The sequence below is a fragment of the Oryzias melastigma genome, linkage group LG22, assembly GCF_002922805.2.
Source record: "Oryzias melastigma strain HK-1 linkage group LG22, ASM292280v2, whole genome shotgun sequence".
Classification (NCBI taxonomy): Eukaryota; Metazoa; Chordata; class Actinopteri; order Beloniformes; family Adrianichthyidae; genus Oryzias; species Oryzias melastigma.
The window spans coordinates 16,764,371-16,781,505 of record NC_050533.1 but is presented as its reverse complement, the minus strand read 5'-3'; the positions used below and the strand labels follow the sequence as shown (position 1 = coordinate 16,781,505).

At 38.5% G+C, this 17,135-nt stretch overlaps 1 protein-coding gene across 2 annotated transcripts in view; it reads left to right on the top strand.

Annotated features, from left to right (window-relative positions):
• col12a1a (collagen, type XII, alpha 1a) overlaps positions 1 to 15,336 on the top strand; it is a 54,225-nt gene extending 38,889 nt beyond the window's left edge. For both annotated transcript variants that reach the window (XM_024297142.2, XM_024297222.2), the window contains 17 exons: positions 108 to 250; positions 606 to 715; positions 5,467 to 5,625; positions 5,874 to 5,951; positions 6,584 to 6,670; positions 7,082 to 7,135; positions 7,494 to 7,589; positions 7,860 to 7,913; positions 8,724 to 8,777; positions 8,980 to 9,033; positions 9,436 to 9,507; positions 9,582 to 9,617; positions 9,692 to 9,758; positions 9,852 to 10,034; positions 10,230 to 10,307; positions 11,221 to 11,391; positions 13,336 to 15,336. In XM_024297142.2, coding sequence (XP_024152910.1) covers positions 108 to 250; positions 606 to 715; positions 5,467 to 5,625; positions 5,874 to 5,951; positions 6,584 to 6,670; positions 7,082 to 7,135; positions 7,494 to 7,589; positions 7,860 to 7,913; positions 8,724 to 8,777; positions 8,980 to 9,033; positions 9,436 to 9,507; positions 9,582 to 9,617; positions 9,692 to 9,758; positions 9,852 to 10,034; positions 10,230 to 10,307; positions 11,221 to 11,391; positions 13,336 to 13,346 — 1,507 coding nt within the window. In that variant the 3' untranslated portion in view covers positions 13,347 to 15,336. The remainder of the gene's footprint in view (positions 1 to 107; positions 251 to 605; positions 716 to 5,466; positions 5,626 to 5,873; positions 5,952 to 6,583; positions 6,671 to 7,081; positions 7,136 to 7,493; positions 7,590 to 7,859; positions 7,914 to 8,723; positions 8,778 to 8,979; positions 9,034 to 9,435; positions 9,508 to 9,581; positions 9,618 to 9,691; positions 9,759 to 9,851; positions 10,035 to 10,229; positions 10,308 to 11,220; positions 11,392 to 13,335) is intronic.
• The last annotated feature ends 1,799 nt before the right edge of the window (positions 15,337 to 17,135 follow it).

Here is a 17,135-nt window from a genome sequence, read left to right as displayed (position 1 = left end):
TTCTGTGGATTTTAGGTTCTCTGACTTGTGCATTAAGTTTTTTTGTAGATAATGTTGTGATAAAAGCAGTTTCGACTCATCTTTTTCTGTGTTTGACACACTAACAGGGAAATCCATGCCGACGGCCTTCCTCCATCCTACACTATAATCCTGCTCTTCCGCCTGCTTCCCGATACACCCTCTGAACCTTTTGATATCTGGCAGATCTCTGACAAAAGCAACAACCCTGAAGTCGGAGTCACTATGAATCGTAGGTTTTAATCATTACTGGTTAATAAGAACATTTATCTGTAGCCAAAATTTAAATATTTCAACTTCTATGTTTTTGTTTTATGGTTAAACTTTGGTCGTTCTGGCAAATTAAGTATTCGGTTGAAAAAAATATTCAAGTTTAATTCTTTCATATTTCTTGAAATCTATGTAGAGATTTGTCATTTTAAGTATTAATGAATCCGCTCATAGGACTGTTCATTGGAATGGTTATAATCCCTGTTATCTTTTCCTTTTGTCCGTCTCCTCTGCAAACACACGTCCTGTCTGTACTTGGCGTGCCTCTGTATTGTGACACACTGTCAGGGATTCATCAAAGATTCTCTTCTTTTCAGCCTCCAGCAAAACGCTCACATTCTACAACAAGGACACCCGTGGAGAGATCCAGAGAGCGTCGTTTAATGAGGAGCAAGTGAAACGGATTTTCCACGGAAGCTTCCACAAGGTAGACACAATGGATGACCCTCAAAGACATTGGATGTATCTTATTGTGGCTACTTGGAACATTTTTAGACAATTAAACTTTGTTTGTAAAGGAATTTTATACATTGCTTTCATTCTTTTGACTTCCTTTCACGTATGTTTCCTCTACGTTTTATGCTCTCTGCCTCATTCAATATGGAGTTTTTGTTTAAAGAGGAAGCTTTGACTCACAGCCAGAGTGGCGCGGTCGCATCATGTTACCTGTCTCAGCTTTTCATCATGGTGTCAGTCTGCTGTCAAAGCAGCAGTTGGCCCGTTTTTTTATGGTTTGACATTTAAGGTTTGCTTTGGCCAAATGAGACATTTAAACTGTGCAGAACCAGAATGTTCAATGATGATAAAGACAAACTCCAAGGGTGCCATGTCCTATAGGGCCTCTAAAAGTTAGTGTTATACCCTTATGATTTTATCAGAAAGAGTTAATATTGTGTTTTTCTGGGATTTCAAGGGTTGATGAAAAACCAATCTGATGCATCCACTTGTAGACGACTAGATTCATTGTTTTTCTCATGTGAGTAGGCTTAAAACTGCATGGATAGATATATCTAATTTTACTCGCCTTGTTTTGTTGTACTGCTAATGTTAAGTTGGGGATGTGAGGGCTGTAAGCTTGTGGGAAAACTTGTAAACAGATGGATGATGGGAAGAGGGGCGGGGCTGCTCCGTACCAACAGTCCCACCCCAACTTAGAGGTGAATTTCCAATGAACTACTGCTGCTCTGCAGAAACTGTCATAGAAACAACACAAGTTTTTGATTTTGGCTTTAAATTAGATCAAAGGATGATCTTGGAGCTAACATAGGTTACAATGTAAAGCAAAGACAATTTGGTTTTACTACAAATACATTTGAAAGAATGAATTGGAAGAACATTTTGCAAAAAATTATTGTGGATGTTCATCCACACAAAGACTAGAAACTGTCCTGGTTCCTATTTTGTAAATCAAGTCATCGACTTTAACACAAAACAGTTGCTTTTTCTTCAGACATTTTTCCACAAACACCACGCTGGGTAAAATGTTCAAACCATTATTAGTGTTACTTAAGATACAAGCTCATCTGTGCAGTGGTGCAGACAAGAACAACACATTCATTGTAAGGAATAGATTTAATGCTTGTATCCAGATGTTTTCAACTGTCTTGATGACATATGTGCTCATCTGTCTTCTCTGTCATGGAGCAAATTAAGCAAGAACTCGTCCTGCGGGCCTCCTATTATTATAGCAGTTTAAAAAACATATTTTCTCTTGAAACTATTCGTCAGATTCTTGTACCCAACATCAAATATTTCCCATAAGTTGCATGGTTGTTTGGCAAACATCCTTTTTCCCCCCTTTTATAAGAACAGAAAAGCTGTTTGAGATGCCTTTGCACAGCTTAAAGGGTAGATTCTCCTGGGGCCTTAGAGGATGTAAAGATGTCTCTTTTTCCAATGAGAAGCAGCAGTGAGTTGAAAATTCCAACTTGTTCACTCGCCTGTGAACAACAAATTTGGAATTTTTCTTTAAAGACCCACATCAATCATCTCTTGATCCTATTTTACGAGCGTTTCTAGTGGTCTTTTAATTAGGATTATGTCGTTTTTAGGCTAACTCAAAAAACCTGTGTCATTCTTGAAGACATAGTTTCTGCAGAGCGGCAGAAGTTCTTTAGAAATTTACGTTCGGTCTTGAACTTTTAAGCAAAAAACATCTCTGTTTTGAAAACCACGCATAGTTCTCTTTAAGTCAGTCCCCACATTTGTGGTACTTTTCTAAGCTAATCGGAATGACCCTCCCCCACTTTTTTTTTTTTTTACTCACAGTGGTCTTATCCATCATCAAAGTTCCCCCACTTCCTTACATTACTGGGATTATAACCATATATTGGCTCTGAGATCAGAGCTTGCTTGTAGCTTGCTTTTAAGTTTGACCATTTAACATCTAAACAGCTAATTGTGGGGTAACTTCATGAATGAGTGGGATCTTGGAAAACTCTGGGTCAGCGCTGATGTAAATGACATCATTTAGCGCTGGTTGCCTGGAAAGCAGCCCGCTCTTTGTGTGAGTTTTGTTCTCCTCCGTCTGTGGCCGGCGGGGAGGCTGTTTCACTGGGTGGCTATCTTGCGGCGCAGTAGCTGCTACCCCACGGCCTGGCGTGTCTGCAGCGGTCTACCTAGCTGCTTATTTGTTGGTCTGTTGGCCAAAAGCCGCTGCTGACTGCGGTGACACAGTGAGCTTACATGTTGTCGGTGGTTTTCCAACTCTTTGGCAGAATGCAGAAGTCTGCTGTGCTGAGATCTCAGACATTGTGATGAGCTTCATGACAAATGAAAACGCACATTTATGGCTTTTTTTGGAGTCTCTCTCCCTGTTAAAATTCAGATTTTTGCTTCACTTTATGCTGTATTTTTACTCTATTGAGGTCATTGAATTCATTTGAATGTTTTAGCCTTTTGCATGATGGCTATGAGCTCAGGAGATGTGGAAAAGCTCTGAAAGGAGATGCTGGTTTCTCATTGGCCCTTTGGGGAAATCCCCTCCCACACATGCATAGTTCATGTGAACGAAATTCAAATTTGGGATTAAACCTTATTGATAGATATTGAAAGTCAAATTGTATTTGAAATGCTGTTTGAGATATTTTCCAGATCTAGATAGATAGATAGTTAGATTAGATTAGATTCTAAAGCAAGGATCTCATACTCCAAGCTTTGAGGTCCAGCATCCTGCTGTTTTTTTTTTTTTCCAGAAATCCTGATTCATCTGCTGATGATTACCTGGATCAGATGTGCTTAGATTAGTTGGAAAACATGTTGGTCACTCATGCAGGAGACATGAAGTTTGAGATACAACAAAAAAGCAAAAACCTTATAATAAACATTTATTCGACTGAATTTTTTCAGGGGATTCCTTTAAGTGAATTAGTTGAGGAAGATGGGGAAAAAAGTTGCCAAAGTCATTTAGCCAAACAGTTTACTTTCTGATATTTTTCTAAATTAAAAAACAAACTTTCTTCATGTAACTTGTTTCATGTAACAAGAATTTTTTGTGACTTTTAATTCTTAAATCGTGCTACAGATGTTGGACAACTTATGGTTATTTCTTGCCCCTCCTCTCGTAAAACACAAACAAACAAGAAAAAATTCTCCACGCATGCTCCTCTAATGTATGAATGATCCCATAATAAACTGATGACCTCAGTGTTTTTCTGATGATAGCATTGACTGTACATGAGAACTGGACTGAGTGGCCCCTCCCCTCTCGCATTCCAAATGGGAACTACCCGCTGTTCTCAAAAGGATGAAGTTCTGTAGACTTCTATAGAGAAATAGACAGCTATTACTCAGTCATTGTACTGTCAGAAAAATCATTCTTGTGTTGTGAAAGTTGTTCAAATTATAAACTGGTCAATCAGATGCCTCGGTAGTCTCAAGTTGACTGTTTCAAACGTAACACGAAAAAATAGTGACTGAATTGGAAGTAAACCATTTTCTATGAGTGGCATTACACTCACTCCATCCAGTTTTCATACACAATCAATTAATTCACAAAACAGGCTTTATAACTCCCTGTAATAATCAATTTGTATTGTGAAAAAGTAATGACAAACTAAAGGGGAAAAAACATGAAATTGTGCTCCATTCTCATGAGAAAGTTCAAACTTAATCCATTTTTGATTTACCAAAGCAAGCCTAAATATGTATTTTTTTTTCTGAACCAAAAGCCAAGAAAAATGAAATTTGACCTGATAAAAACTGCAAAAATATATCAAATGTATTTAAATAGATGGTGACAGTCATGCAGTGTTGATACAACGCATTACAGTGTTAATGAACATCTGAAAGTCAGCACTTTGCTGCAGCGGGACAGATCACATAGCCCCAACCAATTACGTAAGGGAGCAAAGGTTGCTCGACAGTTTTCCCAGAGCCTCATTTTCCACTGAGTTGTGGCTTTTATTGGGTTTCCTCACGGCGGTAATAAATACATGCTCATTATTTGCTGTCTATAATTAGGATCCAAAGTTCTCCAGGGGTGAGACCTCAAGAGTATCATGATATTTTTTCATCCAGTCAAAGACCGTAAGACAAATGGCACCCCTCACTCTTTGTGGTCCGCCCGATAGTTTGTTCCGTTGCCAAGGAAGTTGACGGTAATTTTGTGACTGGTTGCCAGGAACTATGGCCTCGCCTGTGGTTGTTACATCTTTTTAGAAAATGGTAGCTTGCTTTTCTTGACACAATGAAGGCTTGTTTGACTGTTGAGCCGCAGAAAATGTGCAACTGTAAAAGGAAAGTATGGAAAGTGTAGGGCGCTTAATGGCATGCCACAGACGATATTGTTTCAAGATGTGGAACTGGTTTTCTTGAAGGGAAACTTGAGAATCTGGCACTTTGTTCCTTCTGTTTTGTTATATAATCACTCACTATATTGAAAATGCCAACCGTTGAGTGTTTTTGTTTGTGTTTGGATTTGTACGTTCCAGTTACTTGGAATGGCATCAAACTCTTTTTCTGTGCCTCTTTGGGAGTCTATAAATACTTTTTTATAGTTCTATATTTCAGAACATCTCTAGACATCATGAGTTACATTTTTCCAGTACACTGTGATGCACTTTTTGTGTTATCTTTGTCAAATTTCCACTGTACCCAGTTGTTTTGTCAATTATTGGCAGTTTTCAAGACAAGTGTTTCTTGTTTAAAATGTCCACCCTGCATCCTGTCTTCCTGCAGCTCCACATCACCGTCTCTCCAGAGAAAGTCAAGCTCAATGTGGACTGCCAAGAGGTGGCAGAGAAGCCAATCAAGGAGGCCAACAACATCACGCTGGAGGGCTACGAAGTGCTTGGCAAGATGGTCAAATCAGGAGGTGGAAAGAGGCAGTCCGCTACAGTGAGTGCAGACTCCGCTGGGCTTGTTAACAAAGACCTGGAAGAGCATCACTTAATGTTCCAACCAGCACTTATGTAAATCCTCTGGTGTGCACATGCGCGACCAACTCCCAAACAACATCTGCTAGCTTGAATGGACGATAGTCTATGTTCTCCCAGGGTTCTGATTACTGTTCTTCAATGATGTAGATTTTATTGTGGAATGGATTTGTAACACCCCCTCCATGTTCCTTTTGTTCTTTCGTGCAGTTCCAGCTCCAGATGTTTGATATTGTCTGCAGCTTGAGCTGGATCAGCCGTGACAAATGCTGCGACCTGCCCGCTACGGTAAGAGCAGGTGTCACCTTGAAGTCGTTTCACACACGTATCAAAATAAGAGCCTTGCTGGGCCATTTTCTCCCACTCTCATTTTGTGAAAAATGGTCATTAATCTTGGCCATAGGGTCAGGATTTGATGTCGAAAGTATGTATGATGTGTGTAGTCCAGTTATAAAAGCAAATCTTAGAAATAGGAATTGCGTGTAATTGACCTCCTAAATGAATGAGAACAGGTCATCTGTTGGTTTAAAAAGCAGACTATAAATTACATGTGTTTTTTATTCCTTATGAAAAATGAAATGTATCCGCACATTTTGTCAATTACTTCTAAATTGACTATAATTTGCCTGCGATATAATACATCAATATATACCCAAATGCACTAATGTTGCTTTCTATGTCAACAAAACACCAAAAATTGTCTCCAGCACTTCCTTTTGAAGCTCCACATGGAGTTTTACGCTTCAGAGAAGACACCATTCCATTAAAGGACTTTACTGGATTTCCAAACCTCCAAAAAACAACTTTATTTTGGCAAATAGATCTAATGAAGATTAAGCCACAGAATTAGTCATTCTGAATTTGCTTGGTAGTTCAACAATGCTTTAATTTGTTTCTTATGTCCTATTTTTCTTTTTTAGAGAATTGAGTCCAAATGTCCCGCCCTTCCCCACTCCTGCACATGCACCCAGGACAGCGTTGGCCCCCAGGGGCCTCCCGGGCCTTCGGTAATGACCCGCTATCTCTGCCTCTTGTCTGTCTTCGCTTGGTAATTTGCTTCTCCGTCATAGATGTTTTTGACAATGATGATTCCAGAGATAAAAACCGACCGCAGCGTTTGACAATCGCTGCGTCTCGTCAACTGAGGAAGGTTGCTGGAGTGCAGGTTTTTCTCTCTTCTAAAGAGAGCCGCTGCAGGATGAGACCGACGGCAAAGAAATGTGGGCTCGGGGAGAAGTGTCAAAAGATAAATGCCTGTCGGGAAATCATCAGCACAGACTCAAGAAGTCTGGAATATGTGTACTTCATAACCTCGCTGAGTTCCAGTGAGGATTTCATATGGCTTTGGGTTTTAAGGCTTTTGGAATGTGCTCCTGTTGTTACACTCACTGACTGTTTCTGGATCTTCACTTTTCCAGGGCAGCCCGGGTTCTAAGGGACCCAGAGGAGACAGGGGAGACCCTGGCAAACCTGTGAGTTGAACATGATTTAAAACATGCCATAAATGACTAGTAAAGTTTTTAGAAAAAATAAAGAAAAATACGTTTGAAACCCTGCTGACATTATTAAAAATGGCTAACTACCATGTAACGACAGCCTGACTTGCAGGATTTCAGCATGACACCAGCAAATCGCACACATCTGAATTCAGTTACCCACTGTATATTTTTCCACATCCACATTTAAAAGGGGCCCATGTCAAGTTTCTGAAGGGTCCATTTCCCAAATCGGTTAACGTACATTGTGTCTCTCTGCAGAGTCTGATTGCATTAAAGGTCTGAGTTTATTTATTGCATTCTTTTGTCACATCTTGGTAACTGTGATCTGCAGGGCGGGATGGGTCCACGAGGTGAGCCAGGACTCCCAGGTGCAATGGGGCTACCGGGCCCTCAAGGCCCTAACGGACTGTCTATCCCCGGAGAACCTGTAAGCGAATGTTGAGAAACCCGATCTTTATTAAATTACTTTGAATTCATGATCTCGCTTAAGGTGACTTTACAGTTAAGTTTATGCTGACGTGACAGTCCAGCTAAATGTCTGCTCTGGGATATATAACAAATGTCAAAACACATTAAATTCCCATCGCCAGTAAGAAGCTCCTTGTTGTTTTCCTAATTCTCCTGTCAAAATATGTCATCAATCAGCTTAAAGAGGGGAAAAAAGAAAAAAAAAGCGTGTTCTTTCTGCTTTCTCCAGGGTCGCCAAGGACCAAAGGGAGATCGTGGAGAACCGGGCCTGCCTGGCCTGCAAGTAAGTGTTCCACTTTCATTTGTGGTTTATGAACAGGAAACAGAAGCCCATCCATCCAGGAGCCGCAGCACTACTGAGGACTGAACTCAGTCTTACAAGGCAAGACTGAAACCACACAAAGAGTGGGAGGTTTACAATACAATCCTCAGGGAGACTCAAACTCCCAACACACTTTTTGAATGACAAATGGTAGAAGTCCAGTGAAGCAACTCAATTATTCAGAAATGTGGGATTGCGTTACTGAAGGGAAGGAAGGGAGTGGTATCTGTTCCTCTCTAGTCTTGTAAATGGGAACAATTGAGCTGTAGAAAAGATTTGACTAATACAAACAACCCAACAATTCTTTTAAAGAGAAAATCACATTTGCTTTCCTACCATATATGTTCATAATCTTCAAATCTGTAGTTCCTTTTAAGGAATATTTGGTGAAGGTGTAAATATAATTGGCACAGATGGCCAAAGGGAGGACATCTGCTCTGGTTTTTCAGTCTTGAAAAGAAGAAAAAAAGCAGAAAGTCCCCTTCTGCAACGCTCAGTCCACTTTGGCAGCACTGTGCTAGTTGTTTTACATAATACAGCTTATTACAACACCACAGTGGATGCCTTATTTTACAAGAGATCGCATATTAAGACTCAAAGGAGAGGTTTTTCCAGTTTGTTCAACAAGAATTAAATATTATGTTTGGCTTTATTAGCAGAAAGATGACAATGTTCCTGCATATCCAAGGTCAGCAGAGGCTCTGGAGACCTGTATGCATGTCCAGTTCTTGATCATTAGTATTTGATTAAGTGTGTTCACTTTTTTCCCAGGGTCCTCCTGGGCCGCGAGGTCCTATGGGCCCCGTCGGATTAAATGGAGCACGGGTAAGTCTGCATAGTTGACATCATGTTTTGAAAGCCCTTGAATGGATCTTGTTTTATTCTAACACCTTGACGAAGACGCTGCTACTCAATTAAAAAAAAAAAAAAAAAAAAACTAATGCTAAGTAATGACAGTGATGAATGGCACAAATAGAGCCCCTGGGGAGCTGTAACCTGTGTTTGACTGCATGGTGTTTCTATTTAGGGGCCACCAGGAAAGGAGGGATCATCTGGACCCAGAGGCCCACCAGGACCCATGGTGAGTGTCTCTGACCTATGGATCTTTTTTTTTAGACATCTGTTTTATTCCCTGATTTATCTGCAACAATTACTCCTACGGCTTCACATCCCTGTGCTGCTGAACACAGCCTCCCCACTGTGTCGAGGATGGTACATCGTGTTTCCTTTCCTCTGCGGTTACCAGAGGCCTGTATCTACTTAATGCGACCATGATGTTAACAGGAACCATGCCAGAGTAGAGTGCATATGGTCTATACCATCCGAAGGGCCCCTAGAGCCATTAAGAGTACCTCGTGGCTGGAGTGTATGTGTCTATCCTCTCCACGCCTCTGATGTGTTTGCATTTTATCTTCAGGCTTGTTATGCAACCTTTGTGTGGGAGCAGGAGTTCAAAGAATCCCTTTTTCCCCCCATTTTACAGGGAACCCCAGGAAACCCAGGTGTACCTGGAATCTCTGGAAAACCGGGAAAGCCAGGAGAACCAGGAAATCCAGTATGTATAGAAAATGTAGGCAGATTACAGAGAGAAGAAGAGCTTTTTTTAACATTGCTTTCAATTGCTTAAAGGGACCTGTTGGCCTTAAAGGAGAAAAGGGAGAGCGGGTTTGTATTTCTGTCTTCTCTTACACAATGAGTCCATTAAGATTCAGTTTTCTCAAAAACCGTCTGGTTTTCAGGGCGACTTTGCATCCCAAAATATGATGCGCTCCATTGCCAGACAAGTTTGTGAACAGCTCGTGAGCAGTAAGCACAACATTTCTCAATCCCCCTGGAATTTGACCGTACTTAAAATACACCGCTTGCTGAAAACCATCTGGTTTGCTTCTGCGTTCGCAGGTCAGATGAGCAGAATTGACGTGATGCTCAATCAAATTCCTTCCGGATATCGCAACGGCAATCCAGGGCCGGCTGGTCCTCCCGGTCCCCCTGGCAACCAAGGATCTCGCGGAGAGCCTGGCCAACCTGGAAAATCTGGTTTCCCTGGAAGCCCAGGTTTACCTGGAAATCAAGGAGAAAGAGGTCATTTAATGATAATTTTAAAACTTTATTCTATAAATCTATTAAAAACAATCAACACATACTTTAAAAATGAAGTGACGAATGAACAAGCACAGTTTTTACATTTATATCTTCATTAGCGCTAAAAATATAGCAGTTAATAGGACTTTGGGTTCTGGAAGCCATTTTTAAATAATTCTTTTAATGCTTTGGTAGGGTTACCAGGAGAGAAGGGGGAGAGAGGACCTCCAGGAGCTGACATCAGAGGACAAAGAGGCCCACCTGGACCAGCAGGTAACCAGTCCAATATTTTCTATTTTCTTTTATCGACACCTGAATAAAAAAGGTTGTTTTGGCTGAGTCTTTTATAGCCAAAGAAAAAAAATAACAATAAAAAAATCAAGGTTTTGTGTGAGTCTGTGGTTCTCTGTTGGTCTCCAACTGTTTTAATTTACACACTACGTTTCTGCAGGCCTCTGTAGTACTCCCATCGCACCAATTTTAAGTGCACATTCCTACAAGGGGGGCTTAAATTTACCTGCAGTAAATTTGGGCAGCTGCAAAACATATTTTTTTGAGGGAAACCACAATTCTTCCCTGCTTTTTGAAGGATTTATGAATGCATATCCCGTCCCACTTACATGGCGTGTACTTGGGTGTGAACATCTGTCTCCAGGTTACCGATAAGATTTTTTTCTTGGTTTTAGTGACATTAGTTTGTTTTGGTGAATTTTTCTCTGGGAAAGGTCAAAAAGTGACAGGAAGTTTGTAGTGACGCTTGACCCACAACACTAAACACTTGAAGGATTTCTGAATGAAGTGAGAAACTACCAAAGACCAGTGGGAGGAAGTCCACGCCGATGACTCACTTCAGTGCGTGCTGCTCCGTGTGTGTGTGGGAGAACCGGATTGTTGTACAATGAGCTTTCTTTGGTGGCTTCATTGACAACACATGGCCTCACTTATGAAGGGGGGGAGAGAAATTCCATTCTGAGTCTTTGCCGTCTAGACAGACGGGGCCGGGGGTAACTCCACACAACCCCAGACTGCATCTCCATTTTTTTATTTATTTTTGTGGGTTGACTTCTCTAATTGAGCCATTGACATTTTGATGTTACAGCAGCTCAGTATTTTCCCTCATATTTCCACATACGGTTTAGGGATGATGTAAATGGATTCTGCGTTTAAGCTTCACCCTCAATTTCAGGTCCACCAGGGGAGTCTAGAACAGGTCCCCCAGGTTCTCCTGGTTCTGCTGGATCTCGTGGCCCCCCAGGTCGTCAAGGTAACCCAGGTGTGAGAGGACCACCAGGACCCCCTGGATACTGTGACTCCTCTCAGTGTGTTGGTATTCCATACAATGGACAAGGATACGCAGGTACGGCTCCTACAGTAAATCAAACAGTCTGACTTTTTATCTTAAAGTATTGGCTGAAATATTTTTCTAATGTGATGGCTTTTCAGACAATCAGTCCTCTGCTCACCATTAAGGCATGAGGAAAATTGGAATAATTAGGTGCTAGAGACTTATTAAACAGGAAAAGACGGCTTGTCTTTTAATACCTGTAGACAATCACACTTTGTTCTAAAGATGTTAGGGTATTTAAAAGTAGGACTGGGTTCATTAATTAAATCCAATTGGCATTTACTTACAAAATGCAATTAATAGATTTGCAAAACATTTTTATTTGTACTTTTTTGGTTAAAAAAAACATCTTTTATTTTAGTTTTTAATGGAAAAAGTTAGAATTTTACCTTTATTGATAGTAAATATGTATTCAATTTAATTGTAGTATATATTTTTTCAAAACAAATTAAGTTGTAATTCCTTTTTGTTCTTACCAGAAGTTTTATTTATTTGCTTAACAAATAAACACAAATGTGGCAGACAGTATGAGACGGCAGCGTACGATCATTTTGCAATTCAAAGGTGTTTATTTCTAAAGCGCCTCTCTATTGTCTCCCATTCAATCCATTTAATTATTTTTTTAATTGGTATGTGCAGCACCATAATAGAGGTCTATAGCATCTTCAATGAGATAAAATGGCTTTCTAAAGATTTACTATAAGACATTAGTTTAAAGAAACTATACATCTACTGTAATTTTAAAAGCTTGTAATTATTTGTTATTATTTGCTTAAAGCATGTGTGTAAAGCTCATTAGCACAGACCTTTAAAGTTTACAAATTAGGTGTAATTTTCCTGTATATGTGTGTTAACTAAATGTGAGTACTAAATTGTACCACTGGTTTAATTGTACGCATCATAGGTCAGTCAGCATTTATACTGTTCCCGAATGTTTTGAGGAGAAATAGTGTTTTCCAGCAAACATGCACATATGGGTCCCTTGATGGTTTCTGTGGGCCTTTTTGGGAAAGTGTCGGTGGGGAAAGTCCACATTGACCCCTTTTCGGCCCTGTGTACGCTGGCCCCATTTTGGCTTTTAGCAGTGAGGCCCAGTATGGGTTCATTTAAGGCCGGCCCAGAAGTGGACCATTCCAGTATGGGGCCCACACATACCTCGAACTTTACGAAGATGTAGGAACTCCAAGGAAAGCTGGATTTTCAACACAGTTGCCCCAAATGTGCATGTTTGCTGGTTCTACACCCCCCAAAAAACAACTTCATTACCTTTCTACATTCTACATGTTTCATGTTATTCAGCACTTTGCTTCATGGAATGCTTATTCAGCAAAAGCTACAGTTAATGATGATGTTGGAGTGAGTCTGAAAAGCCATTGCAAAATATTGCACTCAATGAATGACACTAGTGTGCTTGTCAAGTTTGGCAATCGTACCCCAAGCAATAAAAAGGCCATATTTTCAGTCATAATTTCCCCCCGCCCCCAAGTCCTCTGAAGCTTGATTTCCAATCATTCTAGACAACTATCATTTTTTTTTCCATTTTGGGTTCTATGAGGTTTCTGATGGCAATTCACATTTTTCTACTGATTGTAATCACAACAACAGATCCGACGATTGTAACTTTTAAGTCCTTTTTTATTCATCAGAAAGCTATTTAGGTAATTTGTATCTTAATTGCCCCTAACAAGAACCTAATCTGGTTTTAATAGATTTACTTGTTTGAGGTTCTTCTTGAGGGTGTAGGCTAAAGCCAAAACTTGACAAGCTTATTCTTCAAAGTTATAATGGCTTAACTGGAAAGTTGTTTAGGTTTTGAAGAATACTCAAATGTGTTCATAAAAAATGTCTAATTTTGCATGTTAAGAGCTAATGATGTATGGTGTTTGACTTTACATTGAATAACTGAAGTTTGTATTTTTTCAGAAAAAACTAACACCTTCTTTGAACTATTTTCAGGTTTGGCATAATAAGCTTTCTAAGCCATCTGTGCCGCTTACTCTGGGCTCTGAAGGCCTGTTTCTGAGATGTTTGCCGTTATGCTTTGGGGCTTGTAAGGATAATCACCATGGACACAATTAACTGAACATTTGAAAAGTATCATGAAAGTCAGAAAAAAGCGAAAGGAGCGGACTGGCACTAACATCATCTCACAGCTGCGAGCTACAGTGATGGCTACCTTGCTTTTGAACCACAAACCGCTGAGGAATAAGCAAAAAAAAGAAAAGACTGAGAATCCCGACAAATGGAAGCAGCATGTACAAACACCAGCCAAAACAATTACTAACAAGGAGGATGTCATAATGTTAATGTAGAGGTGATATGTGTAAATAAAACATTTCTGTTTTTGCCATGTAAATGATTGTGTAAACCAGGATGTTTCACTAAAACTCATGATAACACATTAATGGAGCTTGTGCCTCATAACCCACTGCTTAGGCTACTTACTTACAACCAGCATAACCTCTGTTAATGACTCCTAAGTGCCTTATACAGCTCTGGTCCACAATGAAGCATGTTTTTACTAAGTTTTTTCAATTTCCACAAATGAGACGTTTTTTTTTAACAAGATTTTGCCCGACCTCACTCTTTGAAATTTAGCTTTCTTTGGTTCAGAAACTGTTATTTGGTACTATTTTTGCATCCCATTCTGTAGAAGTTTTTACCTGATTTGATATTGAAAGGGCAACTTTATTTAAAAACCCAATTTTGACTCAAAACGGTCCATTTGACAACAAATGCTAGCTAGCATTAGCTACCTACTAGCTCAGCATTTTAGCATCTTGTTTCGTCCAAGGTTTAATACATTTGTGGCTTCCCAAATTTTGTCCCTTTTCTTAAATTGCAAAGATAAAGGATTTGTCAAGCTGAGCAAAGTACAGCTGTTGAGTACCAAAATATCCTGTAGCAGTTTGTTTAAATGTCATGACAGCATGCATTTTTGGTGTTTAAACATGATGTTAGGGTAGGATTTTGACAAAGAAACTTTTTTTGTGTATTTTTCCAAATGTAATATCATTTAAACCATGCATGTAAAAAGTTGTAGAGGCAATGTTTTTTTTTTTTTTCATTTTTTGTTTTGTTTTTATGATTGGCGAAATATTTTTCTAGCTCCCCGCTACCAGCCTGAACCTGATGTAGTGTCTATACCTGTGGAGCCAACTGAAGAGTATGAATCAGAACAATCACCAGGTTACACAAGAAACCAACGGGGAAAGAGATCACTACCACCAGACAATTCAGGAAGACTAACATCATAGCTAAAATAAAGAGCTTTTGGGGACAGAAATGTCACAATTCTTTTGAGTGAGGATGAAGAAATGCTAAGAACAAGACTAATACATTTATGGGTTTGATACCCCTGGTTATATTGAACATATATTTTATTGATTGAGAATTTTTTTAGCAAAATGATAACTATCTTCATGTTACAAACCTGTGTGCTTGCAAATGTTTCCCTTTCGTGTGTTCTTTTAATGCAACCTTTTATCAGACTCCAGTGTGTAAAGCATAGATCATGTTAAAACCAGCAAATAAAACAAGCAGTAATTGATTAAAAAAATATATTTTTTTAAACACAAAGTGCCAAAAAAGTTAACCCATTTTGTATTATCATTGCAAATTATTGATTTAACAGAATTTTTCTCTTTAAACAATCTTCCATGTGATATTTCTTACTGCCCGCAAACAGTATTCAGATGTACTACAACAATCAATTTTCAATTTTTTTTTTTTGTTCCAAAAAGTGGAATTGCATGATTGTGTTGTATATTTACTGAAGTCAGAATATATTGTTTTCTATCAATGCAGTTTGGATTTGGTTGCAGTACTATGAACATAGGATTGCTTTTCTCATGTTTTAACTGCACATTTTGTGAAATCCACACAGCCTTATTTTCTTATTTATTTCTGAATTGGAAGAGGCATTTTTCAATAAAACTACTGAAAATGTAGAACTTCTTCTGGCTTTGAAGTGACTTTTTTTCCTACTGTTGATCTGATCTGTTATTAATAAGTATTTTGAATAATAGAGCAATTTTTTTGTGATAAAACTGTCAAAAACTCAAATTTCCAGCTGTTTTAAATGCTAAAACGTTCATGACAAGGTTTATTTGGTCATCTGTACTGAAAGGAGGAACAAATTCCTTCCACCATTAGGCCTTTAAAAATATGCTTTGAAGTTTGAAATTTTATTTTGACAGTGAGAGATCTTTTGGAACATTCCAATAATCAGTCAATGTCAAGGCAACACGAAAAGTGGAACCTTGAAAACATCTCAAACATGTCAGCTGTGTCACAGACTTTATCTAAACTACTTAGCTTTAGCAACACTTCTATCATGTTGTAATAATTAGGGTTAGATCATTCCAGACAAACAACTTGCATTTCGGCCAAAAACAGGATTATATAAGGATTTCCACCCACCAAGATTGTCCTATGAAATAAGATCCACTTGTGCTCTGGAAAACAGTTTTTAAGATAAGGAAAAAGGGAGTTCTGGCAGTCAGGGTGTCAAGGTTAGGATCAGGGTCATCATAATAAGACAGGGAAAACATTTTTTTTCAGATATTTATTGTTTGCTTAGATAAACTATTAACTTTCCTGTGAAATTTCTAAAATATTTTGTTTCACTATGTTGAAATAAACCGAGAGCATGTAAAATTAGGTTGATGTATTTAGGAGAACCTAAAGAACATAACTTCGAAAAATTTAGTTTAGTTGAGGACAGGAAACACTAAAATGTCAGCCATTGATTTGAAAATAAATAAATAAATAATTATTTCACTGATAAAAATAGTTGAAACAAACATTGGTTATATTTGATCTGCTCTTTATACAGTTGTCGGGTAGTTTGTGAGAACCCCATCTCATAAGCAAGATCCAAACTTTCCATAAAAACCTTTTGTTTATAATTTGGTTCATGTTTTCTACCCTGTTGTTCATCATCCTTCCACTAGGGGCAATATGAGAGCTTTTCCTGCTCATTCAAAATGGCTGCCTCCATGAAATCTCAAAACACTTTTGGCGGGAACAGTTAAGCTAATTTTTTAAACTTTGTGGTGATTTTAACTCATCCATTATTATTAATTTTTAAATTGACTACTTACTTTATTGAAAAAAAAAATAGAAAAACTTGTTGATAATACAGTTCCACCATGTTAAAAATGTGTGTATAAATTAGAGATAGTGGGTAAAAACAGTGTTTTCTTTCTACTCACACAAACATTTTTACACCTTAAACTAACATTAGTGAAAAAAAAAATCAAAATTGCCCAACATATCACAATTAATACTATCACAAAATTAATTTAGAGGATTTTATTAAAGGATCTAAAAAACATCTTAGTTAAAATATATATATAAATATACATTTTCTTTCAGGTCTTTGATGCAGTGGCCTTTACATGGTTTGTTTTTAAACTTTCTTTTTTTAAATTTCTGGTCCCTCCTGGAGCTTTTCTATTTTTCTCCTCATGAAATACATATTTTCCAACTCAAACTTCAAAGGAATACCAATATAAAAATACTCATATTCATATGGAATGTTTCTCAAGAGAGTCTCATTATGGTGCCACAAGTCTTTATGAAATAAACAGAAGTACTTCGGATTGTTTGTTCAACTATCTCAGTTTCAGAAAAATGTCAACTAAAAAGGCTTACATTTGATCCCAAAATAAAGTGTACATAAATATATGAAATTGTTAAAACCAGAAGCAGCATTGTTGGAACACACAATCTACATCTGGGAATATTAACTA